The sequence below is a fragment of the Carcharodon carcharias genome, chromosome 16, assembly GCF_017639515.1.
Source record: "Carcharodon carcharias isolate sCarCar2 chromosome 16, sCarCar2.pri, whole genome shotgun sequence".
Taxonomy (NCBI): Eukaryota; Metazoa; Chordata; class Chondrichthyes; order Lamniformes; family Lamnidae; genus Carcharodon; species Carcharodon carcharias.
The window spans coordinates 47,380,654-47,405,025 of NC_054482.1; the positions used below are offsets into that span (position 1 = coordinate 47,380,654).

The window sequence follows — 24,372 nt, forward strand, 5'->3', positions numbered from 1 at the left end:
CCGAAAATGAAAAATTGCAGAGCTATGAGGAAAAGACAGGGTGGGGGAACTGGAGGAATTGGTTTTAGAGCCAGCATGGACACGACAGGCCGAATGGCCCCTTTCTGTGCTGTCAATGATTCTACAAGACCACTGATACGAAGGATCCAAATTTTACAGCTTTTGTGTTCCCGGTTTTTGCACTAAAACTTGGACCCACACCTTTGAATTTAGAAGCGAGAGTGTCACCCTCTGAGCCTGGATATCTTCCTCATATTACGGCTGGAAACAGAGCAAGATCAACACTGTACTAACTCAACTGCTTCAAAAAATTATATTCAAATCTTCTGGCCAAACAGCGCTAAATTCCTCCTTGTTCGCTTTAAATGGGTAGTGCTATATTTTGCTGCTTTTTAATCCCAAATGAGCGAGTCCTCAGGTGTACCCCTTCCTCAGTGTTTGTCAGCAGTTGGGGAGTAGGGAATATTGAGTTGATGGCGTATTTCCGTCGGAGGGTAACGGGGGTTGCACCGGCAGTCAAGCCGGAAGTGTATGTTTGTGTGTAGCCGGGGGCTTGGGGGGGGGGGGGGGGGGGACGGTATTGGCTGTGACACACATGAATCCTCCGCCGAGTAGCGAGCGGAGTGCGAGCGGCAGACGGTGGCCTGGGAGACAGCGCGCGGACAACCGCGCTCTCTGAGGAGGCAGCGACGGCCCAACAGAAACAACACCGCCCCCGCACTGCCTGCTCTTTCAGCCGGCTTTATAGCCGGCCGGTCACCTTCCCTTCCTTTTCCTTGAAGATTTTTTTTTTCGTCCTCTATCCAAGCGCCGAGCTATGAGTTTAACCTCCTCCTCGCCGACACCATCCGGATCGTTCAGCACTCGGGAGATTACATGGCGGCTGCTGCTAGGCTTTAGCGAGGAAGAATGAACCCGCTCTGCGCGCAATATTTACGGTGAGAGGCTGGAGCCCCGGGTGTGCTGTTAATGGCGGCCTGGAGTGGTGGGAGGTGTGTGAATGGGATGTGGGAGGGTGGCCTGGGTTATTATTTATCTCCCCCGGGGAAGCACCAGGCCCTGGGCCCGGCTCTCGGTTTCCGCAGTGCGTGAACGTAGCGTCTTGGAGCCGCTTGGTTGCTTAGTGTCCCGTCTCATTCCACCCCCCCCTGCCAAATAATGAGCTACTATATCCGGCACCAGGTCAGGACATGCGCGCAGTGCCTTGCCAGAAAATGAACAACTCTTCCTCCCCCACACCCCCAAAGGTGGGGTTTGACTGTTAACCCAACACGGGGCATAGTCTTCGTTACCTCAAGATTTCTGCAGGCGTGTACACATCAGATAGTACCTACCACACACACACACACACATCTTATCAACACGCAGGTTTCAATAGCAATGTCTTCTGGTGGTGTTCCTTGCGCGCGTCGAATTACTACATGAAACTCTAATCTCTGATTAGCGATTTCCTTGTTTGAAGAGTGGTCCAATACTGTCCATAGCGGTGACTTGAAACTACCATGTTTTGCTGTTTGAAATGGTCAGTCTGATATTTTTAAGTTAGCAAAAATGTCAACTGTGATAATTGACATTTTGACAAGTGTCGATTGACATCATTTGCAGGGGGAGTAATGTACATTTTATTTGAATGTAAAGTTTTTTATTCATTCAAGGGATGTGGGCATTGCTGGCTAGGACAACATTTATTGCCCTTCTCTAATTGCACTTGAGAAGGTGGGAGTGAGCTGCCTTCTTGAACCGCTGCAGCCCATGTAAGTCTATAGGTTTCAGTTTCATTAGGATTTTTGCAGGAAATCAGTTCATCCAATGCTTTGACAAATTGGAGGGGGTGGCACTGATTCTTGGTTGTTTTTGCTCCACAAGCTGCTATGATGTGGGTTTGATTATCTCATTTCCCCATATTTTTGTGCTTCTAGAAATAGGAGGAAATTTGATAAATGCCATTGGAAGCTTCAGATAAGTTTGCTGAAAATGGAGCTGGAAGATGCATAAAAACATGTAATCCATTATGATTTTAATTGTCATTGTAGCTATATTTTGATAATAATTTGGTATGTGCCTCACTTCCTTAAGAATTAATTCTTCACACTTGTAAGACTGTTTTGGTCAGTAATATAAAATACTGGAATCCAGTCACACTTGTATGTGTATATGCTATACAAGCTTAAATTTACTATTAGTAAAATATATTCTCTGCTATTTCTGTATTAGGTTAACAGCTTTTGATAATTGGGATTTGAGTAAGGAATTAACAAACTAAGACTAAAACTAACAAAAATATGTTGTGCATTGAGTTTCAGAGAAGCTCCAAAGTTTTAGATGTCTAAAATATGCTGCTTGTACACATAAGGTGGTTGCAGCATAAAATGTAACGCTGATATAGGCAAAGACAATTTCTTAGACCACTGTATGTGAAGCACTACACAGTACAATACCAAGTGTTCCACAGCCAAGACAAATTGTCACATTGTTTGGTTCACTGACACAAACATAATTGTTTTGTGGAAATTTGGGGCACCTTTTTTGTGAAAAGTGCAGTAAGTAAAGCTTTTATTTTCTTATTTTAAAAAGACAGTGAACCAACAGCTGTTGATTCTCTTGTCTAGAGGTTTGTGACCTTGATCTTGAAGGCTGAGATGCGAGTGGATTGTTAGGTTTATCAGAAGTCGTATAGGTTTTCAGTTATCTTGCATGTGTGTGTATTTACGTTAAAAATACCACTGGAGATGGTAGATACTTGGGCTATGTGGTGCCAGTGGTCTAAGCATGGTACTTTAATTAAAAAGAACAATCACATCCCCTTGCAGTGTGGATCTCATATCATGTGCATGTATATTTCCTTGACCTCTTTCGAATTGTTAACACCAAATGAGATGAAATGTGATGTGAATTGTAAACTGCTTTATTCTATAGTGAGGTGAAACATAAAGAACAATGGGTAGGGTCAGAATCAATTAGTTCAATTGATGCAATTTCTTTGCTTTATGACAAAATAAAGGGAATATGACGTTGCCCTCACTTCAGTTGATCTACTGTCTTAAACACAAGTAGCAAGGCCATTCTCCCTGGAGTCCCTTTTCAGTGTTTTTCTGCCTGCTTGTGTAGTATCTCATCAAAGGCCTGATTGCCTTCTGTAGTGCATGTGTTCTGTGCTTAAAAGCATTTTATATTATGACTAAAAGCATTTTATATTTATGACAAAAAGCTTGTCCCTCTTATCAACAGCGATCAAAGTTTTCCAACAATGGTGAGAGGTGTCTTTCCAACCACCTAGACAAACTAACAAATCGCTTATTGTTTAGCTTCTTGGGGAACCAATATCCAATTAGCATGTTAACCTCCTTACATCTGGCACTTAAAGGCCTTGAATAGGCATTGCTTTTAAAAACGCGGCATTGGAAATAATCTTCCAGCTCCATTTTGTGGGCAAAATGTTTTCAAAAATTCAGAAATAAGCTGGGCATAATGCTTGGTGTTTTTTTTTAATCATGCTATTTCAAGATATATAGAATTAATGCACTTGAATCTTAATGGAGTTTTTGTTGCTGTCTTAATTGTCTTCCCAAATTCTTTTAAATTAGGTGCAATGATTTAAAATTCCTTTTGATGTCTTGATGACCAGAAAATTCTATACTTAACTTCCTAAACTGCGAGAGAAGATAATTGAACTTGCCTGCCTTTTATTGGTGGAAGAATTGATATGATTGGGTTCAGATATTGAAAATAAGAATGGCATGATTAGTGTAGAAATGGGAAGGTTATTTAATTTGACAATGGCTGCATAGAACTAAATGAGCTATCTTTGAACAATGCTGAAGATCAGAATATTTTTGAGAGTGGTGGACAGATGTAATTCAACCCTAAAAGAAGCTGTTAATGCTGTACCAGGTATCATGAACAAGGTAAACATCTAGATGGAATTGTAGGTCATAGTGTGAGATTTACAGGATTAAGGATAGATCAAAAATTTCATTGAATGTGGTATTTTTGCAGGGCAGGAGAAAGAAGCAGCCTTTGTGGAAACCAGACACTCATGTTGAAAAGCAGAGAAGAAAGTGTTTAGGAATTTTCCTTGGCTGAATTTAGAATTGGTATATTTTTCTGGAGCTTTCCTTCAGGAGCACGAATAGATCCAAAGGGTCTGGCTTGATGGGTTGAATAGCCACTTTTCATTTGGTGCTTTCTCAATTTTGTATGATTGTCAAACCTTGTGTAGTTGACAACCACTAGGTAACAGATTTGTGTATGGATTAATATATTCTATAATACTTATACCAATGATGGTTGTAACAGAGAAAACAACCCTTTTAGGATCTAGAAAAAATCCACAGGAAATTACCAGCATTTTTCAAAACCAATGTGAAAGCCTGGGTTTTTTCCAGTTACTTATCAAACTTTTATTTTGAAAGATGTTGGATATGACAAAACTGCTATTGTATGGATTTGTTGTAGTGTGGAAATTTTACTGTTGGTGTTTCAGGATGCTCTAATTATTTCATTAATCCTTTTACTTGCACTCTCCTGACAGTGTGAATAAAGGTAAGGATCGATTTCTGGGGCACAGTTCTGCAGATGGAGTGTAAAAATTGGTTTTAAGCTGATGCTCACATAAATACATTGACTTTGGGATACTGTGTTCAAAATATACTTTATATAGTCTCCAAAATCAAAATGAACATTGAATTTATTCAAGACGGTAGTCCAGTGATTGTTTACATGCAGCCATCAAAAGATGAGCATGATGTAAAAAGTACATTTTTGATAGTTGCTTGACAGGATTGAGCAAGCTGGTAACTCAGTTTGATCATTTTAACTACATTGAAAAATCTTTTTGGTAGGAATGACCACTACTTTCTTGTTTTTCCTTTCCTTTCCTCATAACCCATTTGGAAAGTCTAAAATTTTAGATTTGGGGAATTATTCAACTTCAAACATTACTTGTTCTGCATAGTGAGCAATAAAAGGTGTGAATGTTTTTTCCACCCAGATTGTCTTTCAATGTTTTTGAACTTGTTTAAAGCAATTTGTCTTCCAAGACTTGGTGTATTGTTTACCCCTATTTCACCTCTGAAGGTGATGGTAGGCCTACTCCTTGAAGTGCTGTAGCTCATATAGTGATGGAGCTTCCATAATGGTGTTAGGTAGAGATTTCCAGGACCTGGGCTCAGCTACAATACAGGACAAAAATGAAGAAACAAGAAAAAACAGTACATGGTCCAAGTCAGTTGGTTGCCAGGAAAGTCCATGGTTAGGAAGGCAATGGGAAATGTTTCCATGATATTGCTGCTCTTTGTCAGCAAAATTCATGGTGCTAAGAGGTGTTGAAGTAAGAAGTGGTTGGGCCTTCTTTTGTTGAAGATAGCCAATTGCCGTGCACTTAGATGGTGTAAATATAATCTGCTTGTCAGTCTGTCTGTCTGGTTTTTGTCCTCGTCCTACTGTAGGTTGGTTGGAGCTGCTTGTTTTTGGAGGTATTGTGAATGAAGTGAATACCATAAGTGAACAATGCTGTTCCTAACCTTGTGAGAGATGGAAGGTAAAACAACTGAGGGTGTTTGGGTCAAGGTACTGCCCTCAGGAACTCCAGTCGTAATGTCTTGGGGCTGCAGTGATTGGCCTGATGATCTCGACCACCTTCCTCTGTCAGATGTGACTGCAGTAACTAGAGTGTATTCACAATGACTCCCTTTGCTCCTTGGTACCTTGCTCAGTCAAATCCAACCTTGAAGTGGAGGGCATCTACTTTATTCTTTCCTCTGGCATTCAACTGACAATGCACGTCCAGAGCAAGCCTGCTATGAGACTTAGAGCAAGTGATTCTTGCAGAACCATGTGTTGATGTGCAGGCTGCTGGAAAGTGGATGTTGTCTACACTATGGACTACTTCCATCACTTTACTAGTGATTAAGTGGAGTCCTTTGGAGAGGATGTTTGGTTGGCTAGATTTCTGATTTTTGCAGATAGGTCTACTTGGGCAGTTTTTCCACGTTGTTCTGTAGATGCTTTTATCATGACTGACATGGGGAACCACAGTCTTCCTGCCTTACAATTATGGCCTATAGATTGTAGGTTGATCTTCATTACATGTTTTACTAGGAAATGGCTGCAATGCTGTATCAAGTTAATTGACAGATTATGTTTACTATAAAAGCAAAATATTGTAGATGCTGGAAATCTGAAATAAAAACAAAATGTTGGAAATACATAGGCCTAGCAGCATATGTGGAGAGAGAATTACAGTTAACATTTCAGATTGAACACCTTTTATCAGATCTCTTTAGAGTATCTTTGCTTCTGTTTATTGGGTAAAAGCAGTGTGACCACTTCATAGATTTCTGTAGAACCTTGTGACACAGAAAATGGGTTCATGGTGGGTTTACACATTGGTGTTTTGGAGGATTTCTATAAAATATACTACATTGAAGTTTCTTATGTCAACAACATTTGACTCTTTTTGCTTTAAAGGGGACACAGCTTCATTGTGGTACACTATTTTGGAATTTCTAAAATGAATGGTTTTTTACCTCAGCTAAACGTAACCATCCTTTTATATTTAAAATCATTTCAGTTAGATCCACAATTAAACAATTCCAGTCAGTGATTCTAGAGGATAATATTTTATTTGGTTTCTGGTAAGAGAGCTCTGATTGCATTACACAAGTACTAACTTAACAGAAGACTAGAAATCGAAGGCACTTGTTCATTGAAAAGGTGTCATTAGAAAATAAGAAAAATGACTAGCAGTAAAGTTCTAATTGTTTTTGCATATTGTTTGCTTAATTTTAATAAGTGTGAGAATTTAAGGTACTCTATTTAAGCTCATTACAATCCTCTCCTTTACGTCACCCCTTAAAACCTAATTTGTTACCTCAAACAATGTTCCCCTTTGACTTGGTATCCATTTCCCTCATCGTCTGAAAGGCTTTTTTAGGTTAAAGGTACAATAAAAGCATTATTTCGCTGATTATACCAGGAACAGTTCCTTCTACTAGAATTACTTAGAATATACAATAGAAAAACAAACCATATAGTCCAACCATTTGTTTCCAGCATTTATGCTCCTTACAACCTTCCCCATCTAATTCCATCAGCAATACCCTTATCCCCTTATGTCTCATCTTATTTCTCCTACTATTCATCTCAGCTGCAGAAAAAATTCTGTTATGTAGCATGCTCCTGGAATGGGAGGTGTCAGTTAATTGAAATTTAAGGTCAGTTCCATGCTTTCATCCAATGAGATAACTCCAGAATGATCACACAGGTATTGAGGTCTCATGAGAGATGTGGGAAAATGTGAATCGAGTGAGTAAGACTGAGGAGAGATGGTGCTACAGAGCAGTGGGAGACTGAGACCAGAGCGAGGACAGGCCATCAATAACTATTACGGTGAGTTTGACATCTCCAATCAAAAAAACATCCAACAGACCTGACCCCAGAATTCCAGTTAGAGAATTCTGGTTGGTAGAGTGCCAGATAACAAAAATTTTACTGTATTCCCTGTGGTAGTGAATTTCAAGTTCTTGCCGCTCTTTCAGTAAAGAAGTTTCTTTTGAATTCCCTATTGAATTTCTCAGTGACTATCTTATATTGATGGCCTCTAGTTCACTCTTCCTCACAAAAGAGAAGATATTTGTATACTGGAAACCTTTCACAATTTTAAAGACTTTCATCACCCCTCAGATTTATAATTTCAAGAGTAAACATCCAGCCTGTTCATTCTTTCCTGATAGGTGTAACCTTGTAGTTCTGGTGTTTTTCTTGAAAATCCTTTTTTCACCCTTTCTGGTATTTGTCTTTTTTATAATATGGCAAGTGGAATTGTACACTACTCTCAAGTGTAACCTAACCAAGGTTCAGTACAAGTTTAGCATAAGTTCTCTACTTTTCAAGTATACAAGTTTAGCATATGGTGCAACTTCACCAAAATAACATCATTTCTGAGCTTAGCCCTAGCCTTGTATTATTTAATTGTGAAAGGCATCATATATAAACCTGATGATATTTTTGTGCTTTCCACCTTAATCCCAAAGCATTGTGGTGAATTGTAATTACATGAGTCTGTGACCCCACTTGAGATCAGCTAACAATAGTGCAGGTGGGATTGAAAGAAAAACTATGTCAATATATGAAGATTTAATTTTCTTCATAGAATCATTCATTACAGCACAGACCAGGCTATTCAGACCATTGAGGCATTTTCCCACTCTTTGAAGAAATATCCAGTTAGACCATTCGCTACCTCTGTCCCATAGCCTGTAAATGTTTTCGCTTCAAGCGTTTATCCAATTCCCTTTTGGAAGTTACTACTGAATCTGCTTCCACCACCCTTTCAAAAGTACATTCTAGATTACAGCAACTGGCTGTCTTTAAAAAAAAGAATGATCCCTTTATGTTGCCTCTGCCAATCAACTTAAATCAGTATTCCTGATTACTGACCTTTCTGCAATTGGAAGCAGTTTCTTATTTACTTTGTCAAAACCCTTAATGATTTTGAACACCTTAACAAACTTTCTTCTAACTTCCTCCGCTGTAAGGAAAGCAACCTCAACTTCTCACATAACTGAAGCATCTTATCCTGGGTGCCATTCTTGTAATTCTCTTCTCCACCTTGTCCAAGGTCTTGACAACCTTCTTAAAGTATGATGCCCAGAATTGGACCCATTATTCCAACTGAAGTCTTTGTTTATAAAGATTTAGCTTAACATTCTAGCTAATGTACTCTATGCCTCTTACTAAGACAGTGATCTTGTGTTTTTTTTTAATGGCCTTCTCAACTTGTCCTGCCACCTTCAAAGATTTGTGAACATATGTCTTGATATCTCTGTTCCTGCCTCTCTTTTAAAGTTGTACCATTTAATTTATTACCCCTCCTCATTCTTTCTAATAAAAGGTATTATTTCACACTTCTGTGTTTAAATTTAATCTATTTGCTCATTTTATCAGCCTACCAATGTCACTCTGAAGTCTGTTGCTATCATTATTTGTTAAATTTGAATTTCATGCCATCTGCAAACTTTGAAATTATAGCCTATGTGCTCAATCCAGACGATTAGTGTATGTCAAAAACCAAAATTCTCAATATCGAATCCTGGTGAACAGGAAAAACAACTGTTCACCACCAGTCTGTTTTCTGACCTTCAGTTAATTTTGTATCCATGCTGATATTGTCCCTATTCTATGTTGTCCTCACCTGGTTCCAGTTGTGCATTTACAGTCATAACCGGAGAACCTTATCCCATGGTTCCTGTTTCCATTTCTGCACTATTACCTGTAGAACTGCAGATGGAACATAGGAACAGTAGCTTGTTTTGCAATCCAATGTCATCATGAGTGATCTGTGATCTACCATAGATTACAACTTGTATAAATCAATCTTTAAAACTTTGAAAAATCTTCAATAACGGGGATTGATTTACACACACAATATAAAATGTAAACCACCGGTATTGGTGCTAGTATCTTTTTGGTCACTCTGGTCTGTGTATCCTGTGCATCTTGTTGGCAACATGGCCCATATCACCTGCCTGATTCCAAGTGCTGAATTATAAGATTAGTATAGCCCTAAAGATGCATTTATTGAAAAATGGGGGCTCAATTTACATGCTGAGTGTAGGCCTAAATAGAGTTGCAACCTTCTCTTTCATTTTGTATGAAGATCTGTATCTTAATTTTAGTCCTGAAAGGTCTGGCTCTGAATTTTAGTTACTCCCTTATTCATAGACTTGTGGAAATAGGTAGATGGAGAAAAAATACCTGTTCCCTTAATATCATGAAATCACCCCTTAAAGAAAGAGATGAGAACAAATGCATTTATGTAGCATCTTTCACTATCACAGGATGATGTAAAAGTATTTTGCAGCCAATGAAGTACCGTTTTGAAGAGTAGCCACTGTATAATATGGGAAACACAGCAGCCTCCCAAAAACAGCAGTGTAATAATGACCAGCTAATCTGTTTTTTTTGTGTGATGTTGTTTGAGGAATAAATATTGACCAGGCACAGGAAACAACTCATTGCTGGTATATCCACCTGAGAAGGCAAGTGGGACCTCAATTTAATGGTTTTAAATACCGCACCTCCAAAAGTGCAGCAGCTGCTCAGGGCTGCAGTAGTGTGTCATCCTTAATTTTTGTTCTGTGCTCAATTCCTGGAGTAGGACTTGAATCCTCAACCTTGTGACTCAGGCAAGAGTGCTGCCAACTGAGCCATGACAACTCAAATTCTAGGGAATACAAACCCAGTTTGTTGAAATTTTCCTTGTAATTTAACCCTTAGTGTCCAGGTATTATTCTGGTAAATCTGTGCTGCATTTCCTCTAAAATCAGTTTATCCTTCCTGAGGTGTGGTACCCAGTACTGCTCATGGCAGTGCAGATATCGTCCAACCAGAGCTTTGTATAACTGAAACATGACTTCTTTCCCCTTGTATTCTAATTCTCAAGAAATAAATGTCCGCATTCCATTCACTTTTTATTATTTTCTGTAATTCATGACATTTTAATGAGTTTTATACATGGACTCCCCAAGTCTTCACTGTTTCTAGCTTTTTTCTATTTATTATCCTTTTTAAGTCCACAATGAATGATTTCACATTTGTCTACATTGAGATGCATTTGTGTCTTGGTTTTGCCAGTTCACTTAATCTATCAAAATCTCGTAATTTCTTGCTTTTGCCTACACTGCTTACAATACTGCCGTCAGCAAATTTGGATATGTAGCTTTCTATTCCATCATTAAATCCTGAATAAATTCAAAGACTATTTGAGGCCCCAACAAAGCTCCTTGCAGGACACCTCCTGTAACATCCTGCCAGTTGGAGTACCTTCCCTTTATCCTTACTCTGTTTTCTAACGCTCAACCAATTTCATCACCAGATCAATAATGTGCCTTCAATTTCATGAGCTTCATCTTTAACTAACAGTGAGGGAATGCCTTCTGGAAGCTCGTATAAATAAAATATATCAACATTCCTCTTTCCATTACAATAATCACCTTTTCAAAAAATTCAGACATGTTCCTTAGACATGACCTATCCTTTACAAATCCATTCTGGTTCTCTCTGAGGAGCTAAAATTTTCAAGGTGTTCAGTCATCCTACCCTTGATTATATGCTCTAGTAATTTTCTGACAACAGATATTAGGCTAACTGGTCTGTAATTCTCTAATTTTCCTCTGCTGTTTTCTTAAATAGCAGAACGGCATGTGTAACCTAAAGGAGTGGTTCCGAAATGGAGAGAACTTTGGAAGGTTACATTTAGGGCATCAGCAATGTTCTTTAAAACTCTGGGGTAGAAACCCTCTTGGCCTGGTGGTTGGTCACTCTTTCATGCAATTATTTTATGCATTACTGTTATTTTGCATTTGTTTATTTTGGTGACTTCCCATGATTAAATGTTACCTTGGGATGTTTGGCATGCTGTCATATTCTACTGTTAGTACTGATGTAAAGTAATTGTTCAGCATGTCTGCTATTTCCTTTTTTCTCATTGACACCATCACCATTAAGTTTTCAAGGGCCACATGCTCTTGACCACCTATATTGATTTTGATATCTTTTGGAAGTTTCTCTTCATACTCCCAGTTGTATCTGTTTTGTCACTCTTCTCTGTTCTTTTTATTTTTTCCATTTGCCAGGATTTGTGTTGTTTTTATTTTGTATTTTTATCTGCCTTTTACTTTTATGTTGCCTCTTTAGTTGTCCATGGCTGTCTTTTATGGCACATAGAACTTTTGTTCCTTCGTGGCATAAGCTAGTTATGTATCACACTAAATTCTTTTTGAACCCCCAATGATCTTCTGTCATTTTACCCATTAACAGATTTGTCCAGTTTACTTTGGGTAGTTTTTGTTACATCCTATTTTAGTCTTGCCTAAATCTAGAATCTTGCAGCTCACTCTTGTTTCTCCCTTTCAAACACGTTGAACTTTTGATGTTATTAGATAAATTATTTGATGAGCTGTTAGATAAATTTCATGCACTGTTAAACTGTTAATTAAATCTGCCTCACTAAATCTGATGTTATAGGTTCCGTAGCCCCCTTGCTGGTTATGGAACCTATCCTTGGCTCCATTTTATTCCTCATCTGCAGCCTTGGCGACACCATTTGTCATATCAGGTACCACGTGCATGCTGACAACACCCAGCTCTGTCTCACCAATATTTCCTCTAAATGTTTCCATTGTCTCTGTGCTGTCAGCCTGTTTGTCTGAAATCCAGTCCTGGATATGACAGTTTTTTTTCCAATTGGGAAGACTGAAGCCATTGTCTTCACACCATCCTTTGCATGCTTTCCATTTCCTCAACATCGATCCCACCCTCCTCTGTTTCAGGCTGAACCAGACTATTTGCATCGTTGGTGTCATATATGATCCTAAATTGAGCTGCTGAGCTCATATTCTCCCAATCATGGTGACTACCTCAGTGAAGTCTTGATTTTGAGTTTCTTAGCATAATGTTTTCTCTATGATCTTGCCCCTCCTTATCTCTGTAACCTCTTCCAGCTGTACAATTTTCTGAAAAAGTATCTGCTCCAAAATTTACCTGTCTTTGCATTTATATGTTGGTGTATACACCACTAAAAACAAATGCTTGTGTTTCTTAACTCAAGTCTCTAGAAAATTTGGTGGCCTCAATATAATAAGGTTTCCAAATCAATTTTTTTTGTTTTTTTTAATAAAATTGGTAAATACTTGGCAGTGCAAACTAGCATAGTATCTACTTATGATCTTAATTATAATTATGGACTTGCCCCGGTTAAACATCTTAAATTCTGCCATTTTAGAGCTTGATCCTGGGTGTACTATGCCTCCTTGTATCTAGGTTCAACATTGTTTGAACTTCACAGAACTTCTTTTTCATATACTGGGGTATCAAGGACAATTTTTCTTTGCTTTCATTCTTGCCAGCCTACCAACCGTTGTTAAAGCTGATGAGCAAGCACAAAACATTATGAGCAAGAAAAGACAGTCAGTGACTGCAGCAGGAAATCCACAGTAGTCTGCACTGCATTTTCACCAAATACTGGCAACAATGGAATTGGTTCCTGGGGCCAATTCTGTTTCTGAAGGGTGGGGGTAAAAGTGCTTACATTTCAGGCAAATTGTTGTTGTAGTGAAAGATATGCAACACTTGGAAGAACTCTCCTCTCTCATTGTTGTGGGAAGATGTATCCATGCAACTGGTCTTGCCAACACCTAGAAAGATACTTAATTCTAGGGAAGTATCAGTCAAAAAAGCTGGGCTCCTTTCAATCATATCTAAACTTGATTTTCTTCCCAATGTAGAGATTCTTGACTATAAGTAGAGGCACAAGGATAGTTCCTAAAGTATTGCTGTACAGATTGTTTTGTAAAGGCAAGAGCATTATACCATGGAAAGCAGTGGATAGTTCTCATAAGTTGGAGTTGTCTGTTTTGTAGCATTTCCCTGTAAGACTGCATCCACCACCTTAAACATTCACTCCATCCAGTGGCAGCAGTGTAGACCATATACAAGGTTCATAGCTCACCACCACTTTCTCAAGGGCAATCAGAAATTAGCAACAGATGCTGGCCTTGGCAGCGACATTCACACCCCATGAAAGAAAGAAAAAAATTGACAGTTGCTTCCAAAAACTTTTATTACATGAACACCCCTTGTAGGCTTATAATGCTCAAATTCTGTTTGTTAGTTGTACTGATCAATTTGTGTTGAACTCTCAATATTGATTATGTTACAAAACAGTACATGGAGATCTAGACCACAAGGTTGCAATCTCACTACTGTTTAGGTTAAACCTTATTCCAAAGCTGGCATTGGGTGGGAGAGAGGTGCTGATCAGCTGTTAAATAGCTTGTGAATGACATTTTAAACTGATTTGTAAGCTATATGAAACCCTGAAATACTTTCCAATCTCATTTCCGCTCAGGTAATTTAGAACTTTAGTACTCTTTTTTAATGAAATGTTAACCAAGGGCCTGTCTGCATATTCAGATGCAGGTAAAAGGTCCCGTTGGCACTTTTTTGAAGAACAGGGAGTTCGCCTGATGTCTTAGCTAATCATGCTACAACATCTCACTAAAGGCATTGGTGTCTTTACTTGGCAGTGCTCTCACCTCAGAATCAGAAGGTTGTGGATTTTAGTTCCACTGCAGAGACTTGAACACTAGACTGACACATCAGTGCAGTACTGAGGGAGTGCTATACTGTCGGATGTGTGGTTTTTCAGATGAGAATGTAAAATGAGGAACCCTCTGCCTTCTCGGGTGGATGTAAAAGAACCCATGGGAAAACTCAAAAAGGGCAGGGGTCCTGGTGTCCTGGCCATTATTTATTCTTCAACCAGTACTGAAAAGAGATGATGTCATTTATCTCATTCCTGTGGGAGCTTGGTGTCTGCAAATTTGCTGCATCGTTTCATATATTATAACGGTGGCTATATATGAAATGTGCTTCATTAAGTGTAAAGTGCTTGGGGTGTCCTAGGTCATGAATGCAAGTTTGTCCCTCGTATAAGTGTGGAACCAAGCCATATAAGCTAAGAAGTGCCGTGGTTCAATTCCTGGTTTGTGATGAGCTGAGCTGATCTTAACCAGAGTAACTGTGGGTGGCATTGGGATTGGCCTTAGTTAATCCAAAGTTGCCAGCAGAAAAATCAACTAGGTTTTCTGCAGCTGCTTGTTATCTGTTGTTTCTCCCCAGACCTGCACATGTTTATATATCAGGTGAGGACAGGACTTGGCGTAATGTCCTCATTGGTGAGTATTGGCAGGCTATTGATATATAGTCATGTGGGCAGTAGATCCTCTCAATGAGTCATCTGAGCTGAGACCAACTGGCCAGAGGGACAAGAAAGGGTATTTCCTTGTCACAGATCACAGAACCACAGAAATGTTGTAATGCAGAAGGGGGCCATAAGGCCCATCTTGTCTGCACTGGCTCTCCGAATCTGCATCTAATGGGCCATTTCTTTATCTGGTGTACCTATTTAATATTTTTGGAATGTATATCATTGTAGTATTGTTGGTAATAGGGATATTTGGAAGATGTGAATGCAGATGTGAAAATATATTAAATGTGCTACCAGTAGAATATCTTGAGTGGGCGGAGTTAACTATAGCACATTGTAGCTTTATTTAAGTTATCTGGTCAGCTTTTACAGGTGTCATCACTTTCCAGGCATGGCATTTCCTCAATAAGAAGGGAATACTTGCATTTATATATAACCTTTCACGATGTAAGGACATCCCAAAGCACCTCGGAGCTCATCAAGTACTTGTGAAGTGTGGTCACTTTTATAATGTAGGAAAGGCAATGTGGTAATGACTAGATAATCTGGTTTTAGTGATGTTGATTGAGGAGTTAAATTTTGGTGAGGAATGAGGCAGCCTCCCCTGCTCTTTTTTGAAATAGGAACAAAGGAACAGAAGTAGGCGATTCAGCCCCACCAGTTTCTTCCACCATTCAATGAGATCATGGCTGATCTGTAACCTAACTCCAATTATGCCTTTGCCCTATATCTTTTAATATCTTATGCTAACAAAAGTATATCAATTTAAAAAAAAACAATTGATGTAGCATCTTTTGCAGTTTGTAAAAGAGGGTTCCAAACTTCCACCACCCTTCTTTTGAAAGGTCTAACTCTAATTTTTGACTATACCCTCTAGTCTTAAACTCTGCAACTCCCAATCTACTGCATTTGATCGTCTTAATATCTTGAAAACTTTGGTGAAATCATCCTTTAACCTTCTGAATTCTAGGAAAGAGTTTGTTTTCTTAGCTTAACCCTTGGAGTCTAGGGATCATTCTGATCAATATACACTGCATTGGCCAATATATCCCTTCTAAGATGTGCCTAGAACTGCTCTCACTGGTCTAATCACAGATTTGTATAGCTGAAGCATAACTTCCAAAGCCTTCTTTGTATTCCGACCCTTTTGATATAAAGGCCAGCATTCTATTCGCCTTTTTGATTATTTTCTTTATCTGTTCATGACAGTTTAATGATCTGTGTACCTGGACCACAGTCGTCAGCTTTTCACCATTTAGAAAGTACCCTATTCTCTCCTTTTTAGAATAGTGCCACGGATCTTTTATGAGAGGGCAGACAGGATCTCAGTTTAACATCTTGCCCCCAAGACAGTACTGTTATGATGTGGCAGATGATGTGTGCCAGGCGAATCAAATCTACAAGGGAAACTCGATCTGACAGTCACAACTGTTTTGCAATTTGTATTTTATTTTGAGAAGCGTGCCCTGAGTTCAGAAGTAATAAGACTACTGTAACTTCAGAGGTTTTTAGAAAACTAAATTAAACATTTATTAACAAAAAAGATTTCAAGCACATACATAAGTCTACAAATTACTACTATAATAACTCCTAAAACCTCAAATTAATCTGGCTCCCAGTTACATCTCCATTAAGGCAACAGTAAAAACAAATAGATTTAATCAGACCCAAGCAAAGCAACACAATACCCTGGGCAGAGAGTTTCAAAGTGAGTTTTCTTAGCTTCAGTTCCTATAGACAGGAACTTGATGCACAGAGGCTGGAGGCTTTTCACACTTGCTTTAAATCTTAGAATGCCTTCTCTTACACATAGCCTCATCTACTTTATACATGCTTCTCCCTTTTTAATGCAAATTCCAATGTTCCAGTATGTTTTTGGAACTTTATCTTTCTCATAAAATTGGCACTATGAACAGAGTTATATTATCAGTAAGCTTTGGGAAAAATAAATACGCTTTGACTTAGCTTCTTCTGACTAGGCATAACATCTTCCCACCTATTTGAAATTCAGACTAACCAAATTTATCTAAAAATGCAAATGTTCCTCACAACTCACATTCTAAAACTTGAGCCATGTTTATGTATTTAGCATTTCAAACCTAGCTTCTTGTTAACTCAAAACCTCCAGACCAGCTGTCTCCAATTCAGTTAAATTCCTTCCACACACACACAAATGCATATAAACACACGCTCACATACACATATATTCTCATGCACACACATACATATGCGCACACGCACGTACGTGCACCTACTTACACACAACGCACACACACACGCATATATACACATGCACATATGCACACATATACACACACACGCACAAACTAATATAACCTCACTATTACCCCACTTTTACAATAAATCACTTATGAAAATTATTATATTTTCATGACAGTATAAGTCAGCTATTCTTTCATCACTGTATTGGAATGTCAGCCTAGGTTTTTGTGCTCAAATCCTGGACTGGGCCTTTAACCCACAACTTTCTGATTTCTGAGGTGAGAATGTGAACTGAGCCACGGCGTGGCCCACATCATGTGTAGGGGAAGAAATCTGTTCCCACTGAAATAATTAGACAATATAGTTGTTTTGTTTAATATGTTTCCTTCCCTACCCACCACCCTTCAGCTTCAGGAGTTCTTTATGGGTTCATTTCATAATTAATATTAGAAATATTTGGTTATAATTGTATTAATTGACTGACTTCCTAAATTGCATTCAGAGCTATGCAGATTATAATTTTGTAAACTTTGATCAGAGATTAAAATAATTTATTGGTTTAGCACTAAGCTATCCCATCAATATCTGTGTGCTACAATATTGGCCAGCTGAAAACTGGTAGCATGTGTTATTCCAACCAAATGTAATATCATGTATTAGATCTTCATTATTCAGGTGTGTGACACTGATTGGAAAATATAATTCACAGCACCTGAAGTTTTCACTCTGCAAAGTGCTGACTTGCTATTTAACTAAACTTGTACTATTTTCTAACAAATTACAGATTGACCACTTACATTTCAGGATTTGGTTTCAACACTACATGATTTTGAATCCAAGCCAGAATCTTGCATTTATAAAGCACCTGAATACATCTCCCAAAACACTTTCTGTATAATTAATTACTTTGGTGTGCGGTGATTGTTTTGTCGGGAAACTTGGAAGCAAATTTAAACAATGGAATGAACGACCAGTTAATTTACTTTGGGGTCAATTGAGAGCTGGGTTTTAGCAAGTCATTGGAAGAACTCTACTCTAACAATGCCATGATTTTTAATGCCCACCTGAATTGCAGGAGAATGCTGACGTGACCTCGATTGTATACTTCATCCAAAAGTTAGCACTTCCAATAATGCAGCACTCCTTCAGCACTGGAGTTGAAATTAAATTCATAATTTTCTGACTCAGGAGGGAAATGTTAACGATTGCGCCAAGCAATTTTTGGTGAAAAACCTAATTTCTTCAACTTTTTTTTAAAAAATTGTTGTAAATTATCTTTAATTTTTAATGTGACTGCCTCAGGCATTTCTGGCATGTGGGATGGACTGTTTCCTTATTGCTAGATTAGATGCAATACCTCTGTACCCCCTCACCAGCTAGGGCTAAAGACCTCACAAGTGACTTTACCTCTAAATGTTGTTTTGCTTCCCCTTTACAAGGTGGTACTATACAGGACCCCCTACGTGGAGTGGTCAGATTGGGAACTGAGGTGATTACAGTTTATACCTCTGTTTCCATTACTTTTGAGTGTCAGTATTGTGACATGGAACACCTCACTTTTTGGCTGTATTAGTTCTTATGACTCATCCCTTAAGTCTTTACTCCAGTTTCCAACCAGATGTTGATGAGCATTAGCTGGTTTTACAGTCTGCTACACCTATTACGTGGGAACATTTCTTCTAACTTCATGTCTCTTTGAGCTTAAACAGAACGTGCTAGAAATACTCATCAGATCAGGCAGCATTGTGCAGAGAGAAATGGTTAACATTTCAGGTCTTTTGTCAAACAAGCTTGAAATGTCCATTGTTTTACCCTCTGCAGATGCTGTTTGATCTACTGAGTATGTCCAGCATTTTTATATATATTTCAGATTTCCAATATCTGCAGTATTTTGACTTCTCATTTGAAGCTTGCTAATTCTTAAGATTAGTTAAGCGTTACAGTCACTTAGCGTTGCTCATTTATTTTGGACTTGAGTGGGCCACAGTAGCTGCTGCCTGACCTAATTACCAGTAATCTAATTTCATTAGCCAAGATAACTGGGGTCTTATAAATTCATTGCCAGATGATCCAGATATTTCTGACTGCCCTTAAAAAGTCATCCGGACTCAAAATCTTAACTGTCTTCCTCTTCTCAGATGCTGTCAGACCTGCTGAGTTTTTCCAGCTATTTTTGTTTTTGTTTCAGATTTCCAGCATCTGCAGTATTTTGCTTTTATCTCTGGCAGCTTTGTTGGTTAAACTTCATCAGAATTTGAGCTTGTAAATCTTGCCAATTAAACTTTGTTACAACTTTGAGATGATTAATGTTATTGACTCAGATTTTCACTTTCCTCTAACACTGGTGTGGAATAGTTGTGGCTTCTACCCCCTGTATTTGATTCTGGAATCTGTTACTGCACCTGATGTTAATTGGATAATGAACAAACTTACTACCGATATCAGGAACTTCTTTGTGAAGAATGATTATTATTGGGCTAGTGTTAATGGAAGCAGCATCCTCAGTCATTGAAGAGGCAGTTGGATGCTGTTTTGGGGAACTAAATAAATGAACTAGGATGGGCTCACTGTTCTTCCCAGATGGCATGAAAGCTATTAATGTATATAATATTTTGGAAAACATTTTTCTTTAAAATAGAGGTTTAGTCTGTGGGTGTGTCTTATTTGGGTTAAAGCCAGTTAGCCTGAGTGCTTTGATATTTACTAGTTTTGATATGTAAGAGAGATAGCATACATTTGTATTTTTGAATAGAGCATTCAAGAAAGAGGTGAAAACTTGACGCCTTTCTAGCATCTACCAAGCAATATATTTGTTATTAATAAAATTTGGTACAATGAATGGGGTGTCGTTGTTAAAAGGTAAAGGTCAAAGAGACAGGTGAGACAATGAGAATTTGAATTAAATCAATGGTGGTAGGTATAACTTCAGTATTTTTCAGGTGTGCAGAACAGAGGCAATGTAAGATCAAAAGGCAGCTGTAAGCCTCCAACTGGCTCCACAGTGAAAAGAACTTCATTTTGAATTTGTAAGATGAAAATGCTTTGCCTGGTGTCTGGTTAAGTCTATGAGTTGCTGTTGCTTTAATGGAGATTAGTTTGGGAATTTGTATATATATTCTTAACCTGTGTAAATTGATAAAATGTTTCAATTAGTTTTAATGTAGAACCTCAAGAACTGATGGTCTGATTCCTAAATTTAAAGTCACATCTCAAACAACACATAATTATAGGTTATTACAGTTGTTTCCCTCTGGGATTTTTAAATAACTTCGCTTTGCCAACTGCATCGGTCATAGCACCAAATGAGTTTTATCTTATGAACCAGTCAGTTGAACAATAATATTTTCAGGTGCAATATTTTCAACCATAATTATAGTTGCTAGGAAAACTTGCAACATAACTCAAGAAATGAACTCATCTAATCTTTGATTCATTTAAACTCAAAACTGGTAGCTTGATCACCAGAGCTATGTTTAGTTCACACCCCATTCTTTTTAATCTAACCTCACCTTAAATCTTGCTTACTTACTGTAATTTTGTATTAACCTGCAGTCTTATTTAGACCTGCAAGCAAAATCCTGTGTGAATGAATAGAAAGCTAAACTTTTTGAATTTTGCTGCTTACATTTTCTGTGCTTCTTTCATTTATTTATGTTTGTTCTGCATACTCATTCATATAGGATAGAAGAAGGCAGTTGTGCATTTTTTTTTTGAAGAAGTATTTAAATTTACAAAAGTTTGATTTGATCAAATGAGATTTAGTTTTACTTCAGTTAAAAATTGAAAGCAAGCTTTTCATTGAGATATCTTTCCTAATTAGGTTTGGACCAGGGATTAATTGAGCTTTTCTGCTTTTAAATTGCAGTGCTATCAGGGTTTTTATTTTGATGGTTTACTTTTCTGTTTTTTTTTGTTCTTGATGTGGGTAACACTGATCAGGCAATATTTATTGCATTTTACTGAGTGATCTGAGTGCATTGAAGTTGCTTACATAGCATGGAATTGGAGTTGCATGTATCAGCTCTCATCTTTGAATTACACTCGTGAACTAGATGGATTTCTACAGGAAATGTATGGTCATTTTCTGGTGCTAGATCATAAATTACCAGATTTTTAAAATTCCATTTATAAGTTTCCATTGGTGGAATTTGAATTCATGACCTCTGGTACTAGTTAGGTTTCATGATCATTAGGTTACTTGACCTCGAACGTATAACAGCTGCATGCTGTAAATTGTAATAGATGAATGTACAAAGTAACTAAGTTCCAATATATCTGGAAATGGACATCTAACTGTCTTTATTATTATTTTGTCCCAGAATAAGTTTGCACTGATCCAGTTAATTGTGTGTATGGTGCTGAATCATAAGAATGAAAGAAATAGGAGTAGACTATTTGGTCCTGTGAGCCTGCTCCACCATTCAGTGCCATCATGGCTGATCATCAGCCCTAACTTTACTTTTCCACCTGCTCTACCTATTCCTTGATTCCCTGAGAGGCTAAAAATCTGTCTGTCTCAACTTTAAATATTCACTAGAGCATCCACAACCTTCTGGAATAGAGAATTCCAAAGAATCATAATCCTTTGAGTGAAGAAATTTCTCATCTCAGTCCTAAATGATTGACCTCATATTCTGAGACTCTGCTACTGGGTTTAGATTTCCAACCAGGGGAAACAACCTCTGTGTCTACCTATCAAATCCCTCAGAATCTTCCCATGCGTGCAGATATATTAGAAAAGAGGACTGCTGTGAACATGTGCAGAGTTTAGTCATGTTGGAATGCTGTTTTAGCAACTTTGAGGTCAAAAAGGGGAAGTGAGAATTCCCTGATCGGCTTTACACTTTTCATTCAATATTGTGCAATGATACCATCTGTTAGAGCAAATCCAGTTCTATCCCTTTGAAACACTACTGACTTGGGATGGTTATTTATGGCTGATCAGTTTTTTTTTGGTGTACTGAGTATTTATTGCAGTTATTTCCATTTTTCATCAACCACCCCCCAGTTGCTATTATGTTCTTGCTTGCTTTCAATGGCAAGTTTCAGGAAGCTCAGAAAACCTTGGCTGCCTGTTGGTTCTATCCGGCTTCCTGCTTGTTTCTGCTTATTAAGTAAACAATACACATGTCTTGATTTCAGTATGTTGATTGCTTGCCACTCATTTGTGCTGGTTTAGCACAAGACCACAAAATTCATCCTACCAAATCTGGGTTTGCGAATCTCACTGGTTGAGAGACTTGGAAATATCAACTTAATTAGTTGCAGCTGATTTGCCCACAAATATAAACCCTTTAATTGTTGAGCATTCAGTTCTGCCTAAATATGTTTGCATTTGTTTGTATGATATTGATTTCAGAGCTCTTTAATGTCCCTGGGCTTTGTTTGCAAATCATTCTTTACAGTGAACTTGCTCTTCTGCCTGTTCTCTAATCGTAAAGGTGCATATGTAATAGATGGAGCCTGTAGTGCTTTAAAGATTTGCTTGATTCCACTGGATAGCACAGCTGAAGACCTCATTCTTCTTCTATGTTCCACTAATTTTGTTTTCTAGTCATTCATGGGATGTGGGCATCACTGGCTAGGCCAGGATTTATTGCCATCCCTAATTTCCCATGAGAAGGTGGTGGTGAGCTGCCGCCTTGAACCGCTGTAATCCATGTGGTGTAGGTAGTGCTGTTAGGGAGGGGGTTCCAGGACTTTGACCCAGTGGCAGTGAATGAACAGTGTTATATTTCCAAATCATAGTGAGTGGCTTGGAGGGGAACTTCCAGGTGGTGGTGTTCCCATGTGTCTGCTGCACTTGTCCTTCTAGATCGTAGCGGTTGTGAGTTTGGAAGGTGCTGTCTAAGAAGCTTTGGTGAGTTTCTGCAATGTGTCCTGTAGATGGCACACACGGCTACCACTGCATTGGTGGTGGAGGGAGTGAATGTTTGTGGATGGGGTGTCAATCAAGTCGGCTGCTTTGTCCTGGATGATAAGTTTCTTGAGTGTTGTTGGAGCTGCACTTAATCCAGATAAGTGGAGAGCACTCCATCACCCTCCTGACTTGCGCCTTGTAGATAATGGGCAGGCTTTGGGGAGTCAGGAGGTGAGTTACCCTCTGCAGGAGTCCGAGCTTCTTGCCTGCTCTTGTAGCTCTTCTAGCCCAGCCCACAGGGAGATGGTGGCATAGTGGTATTGTCACTGGACTATTATTCTAGAGACTTAGGGTAAAGCTCTGGGGACTTGGGTTCAAATCCCACCCTGGCACATGGTGAAATTTTAATTCAATAAAAAATCTGGAATTAAAGGCCTGATGATGAGCGTGAAATCATTGCTGATTGTAGTAAAAACCTATCTGGCTCACTAATGTCCTTTTAGGGAAGGAAATCTGCTGTTCTTACTTAGCCTTACTAGACCCACAGCAATGTTGTTGACTCTTAACTGCCCTCTAAAATGACCTAGTGAGCCACTCTGTTCTCAAGGGCAGTTGGCCATGGGCAATAAATGCTGGCCCAACCAGTGTAGCCCACATCCCATGAACGAATAAAAGTATTTTTATAAAAAAAAAAGTTCAGTTTCTGGTCAATGGATGTTGATAGTGGGGGATTCTGTGGTGGTAATGCCAATGAATGTCAAGGTGCAATGGTTAGGTTCTCTATTGTTGGAGATGGTTATTGCCTGTGTGGCATGAATGTTACTTGCCACTTGTCAGCCCAAACTCGGGCTGCTAGTGAATGAGTAGTGGGGTTTGGGTAGAGGGATCACCAAGTGAGTGAGGGATGGGGGGCTAAGTGGGGCTACTGAAGGGGAGGGGTTGGAAGGGTGTGTGTCATGTACTAACTGCATTCAGTGCTGAAGTACCGAGGTCGCTTTAGTGATCTTATACAAATGCACTGGTCCACAGTCTTTACGGTAATAGAAGATAAAGGGAAATCTAATGTTTCTACCCACTTGGAAGTCTAATAATTCCACCTGTTTGAAGCATAGAAGCAATTGCATTCACTACAGATTCATAAAAAGTGCTATAATGACACAATCGCTTTTCACAAAAATTTTCAGCGCTTTTTGGCTTCGGCCACTAATTTTTGGACTTTTTTTATTGTGCTTAGCCGTGCTCATCCCTGTAATTAGATTGTTAATTCACACCAGAAATAAAAGTATAGACTTTTTTTTTACATTTTATAAATATTAATATCTTTCACCTGTATTAATCAATCAAAATTAACAATAACATAAATTTTGCTTGTAAAATTGTTACTGTTGCCTGCGCTTATGACTCGTGCTGAGCGTGGTCTGATTGTGTGACTTCATGTGAGTCGTGGGTTCTGGCCTGTGTTCTCATATAGCCTTGGCTGTGGCATTAAGAGTCACCGACTTGCATTTTGGACCGGCCC

At 38.6% G+C, this 24,372-nt stretch overlaps 1 protein-coding gene across 3 annotated transcripts in view; it reads left to right on the plus strand.

The window, feature by feature from the left end:
• Nucleotides 1-596: 596 nt before the first annotated feature.
• smg7 (SMG7 nonsense mediated mRNA decay factor) overlaps nt 597-24,372 on the plus strand; it is a 162,112-nt gene continuing 138,336 nt past the window's right edge. For all 3 annotated transcript variants that reach the window (XM_041208038.1, XM_041208041.1, XM_041208039.1), the window contains exon 1: nt 597-938. In XM_041208038.1, coding sequence (XP_041063972.1) covers nt 910-938 — 29 coding nt within the window. In that variant the 5' untranslated portion in view covers nt 597-909. The remainder of the gene's footprint in view (nt 939-24,372) is intronic.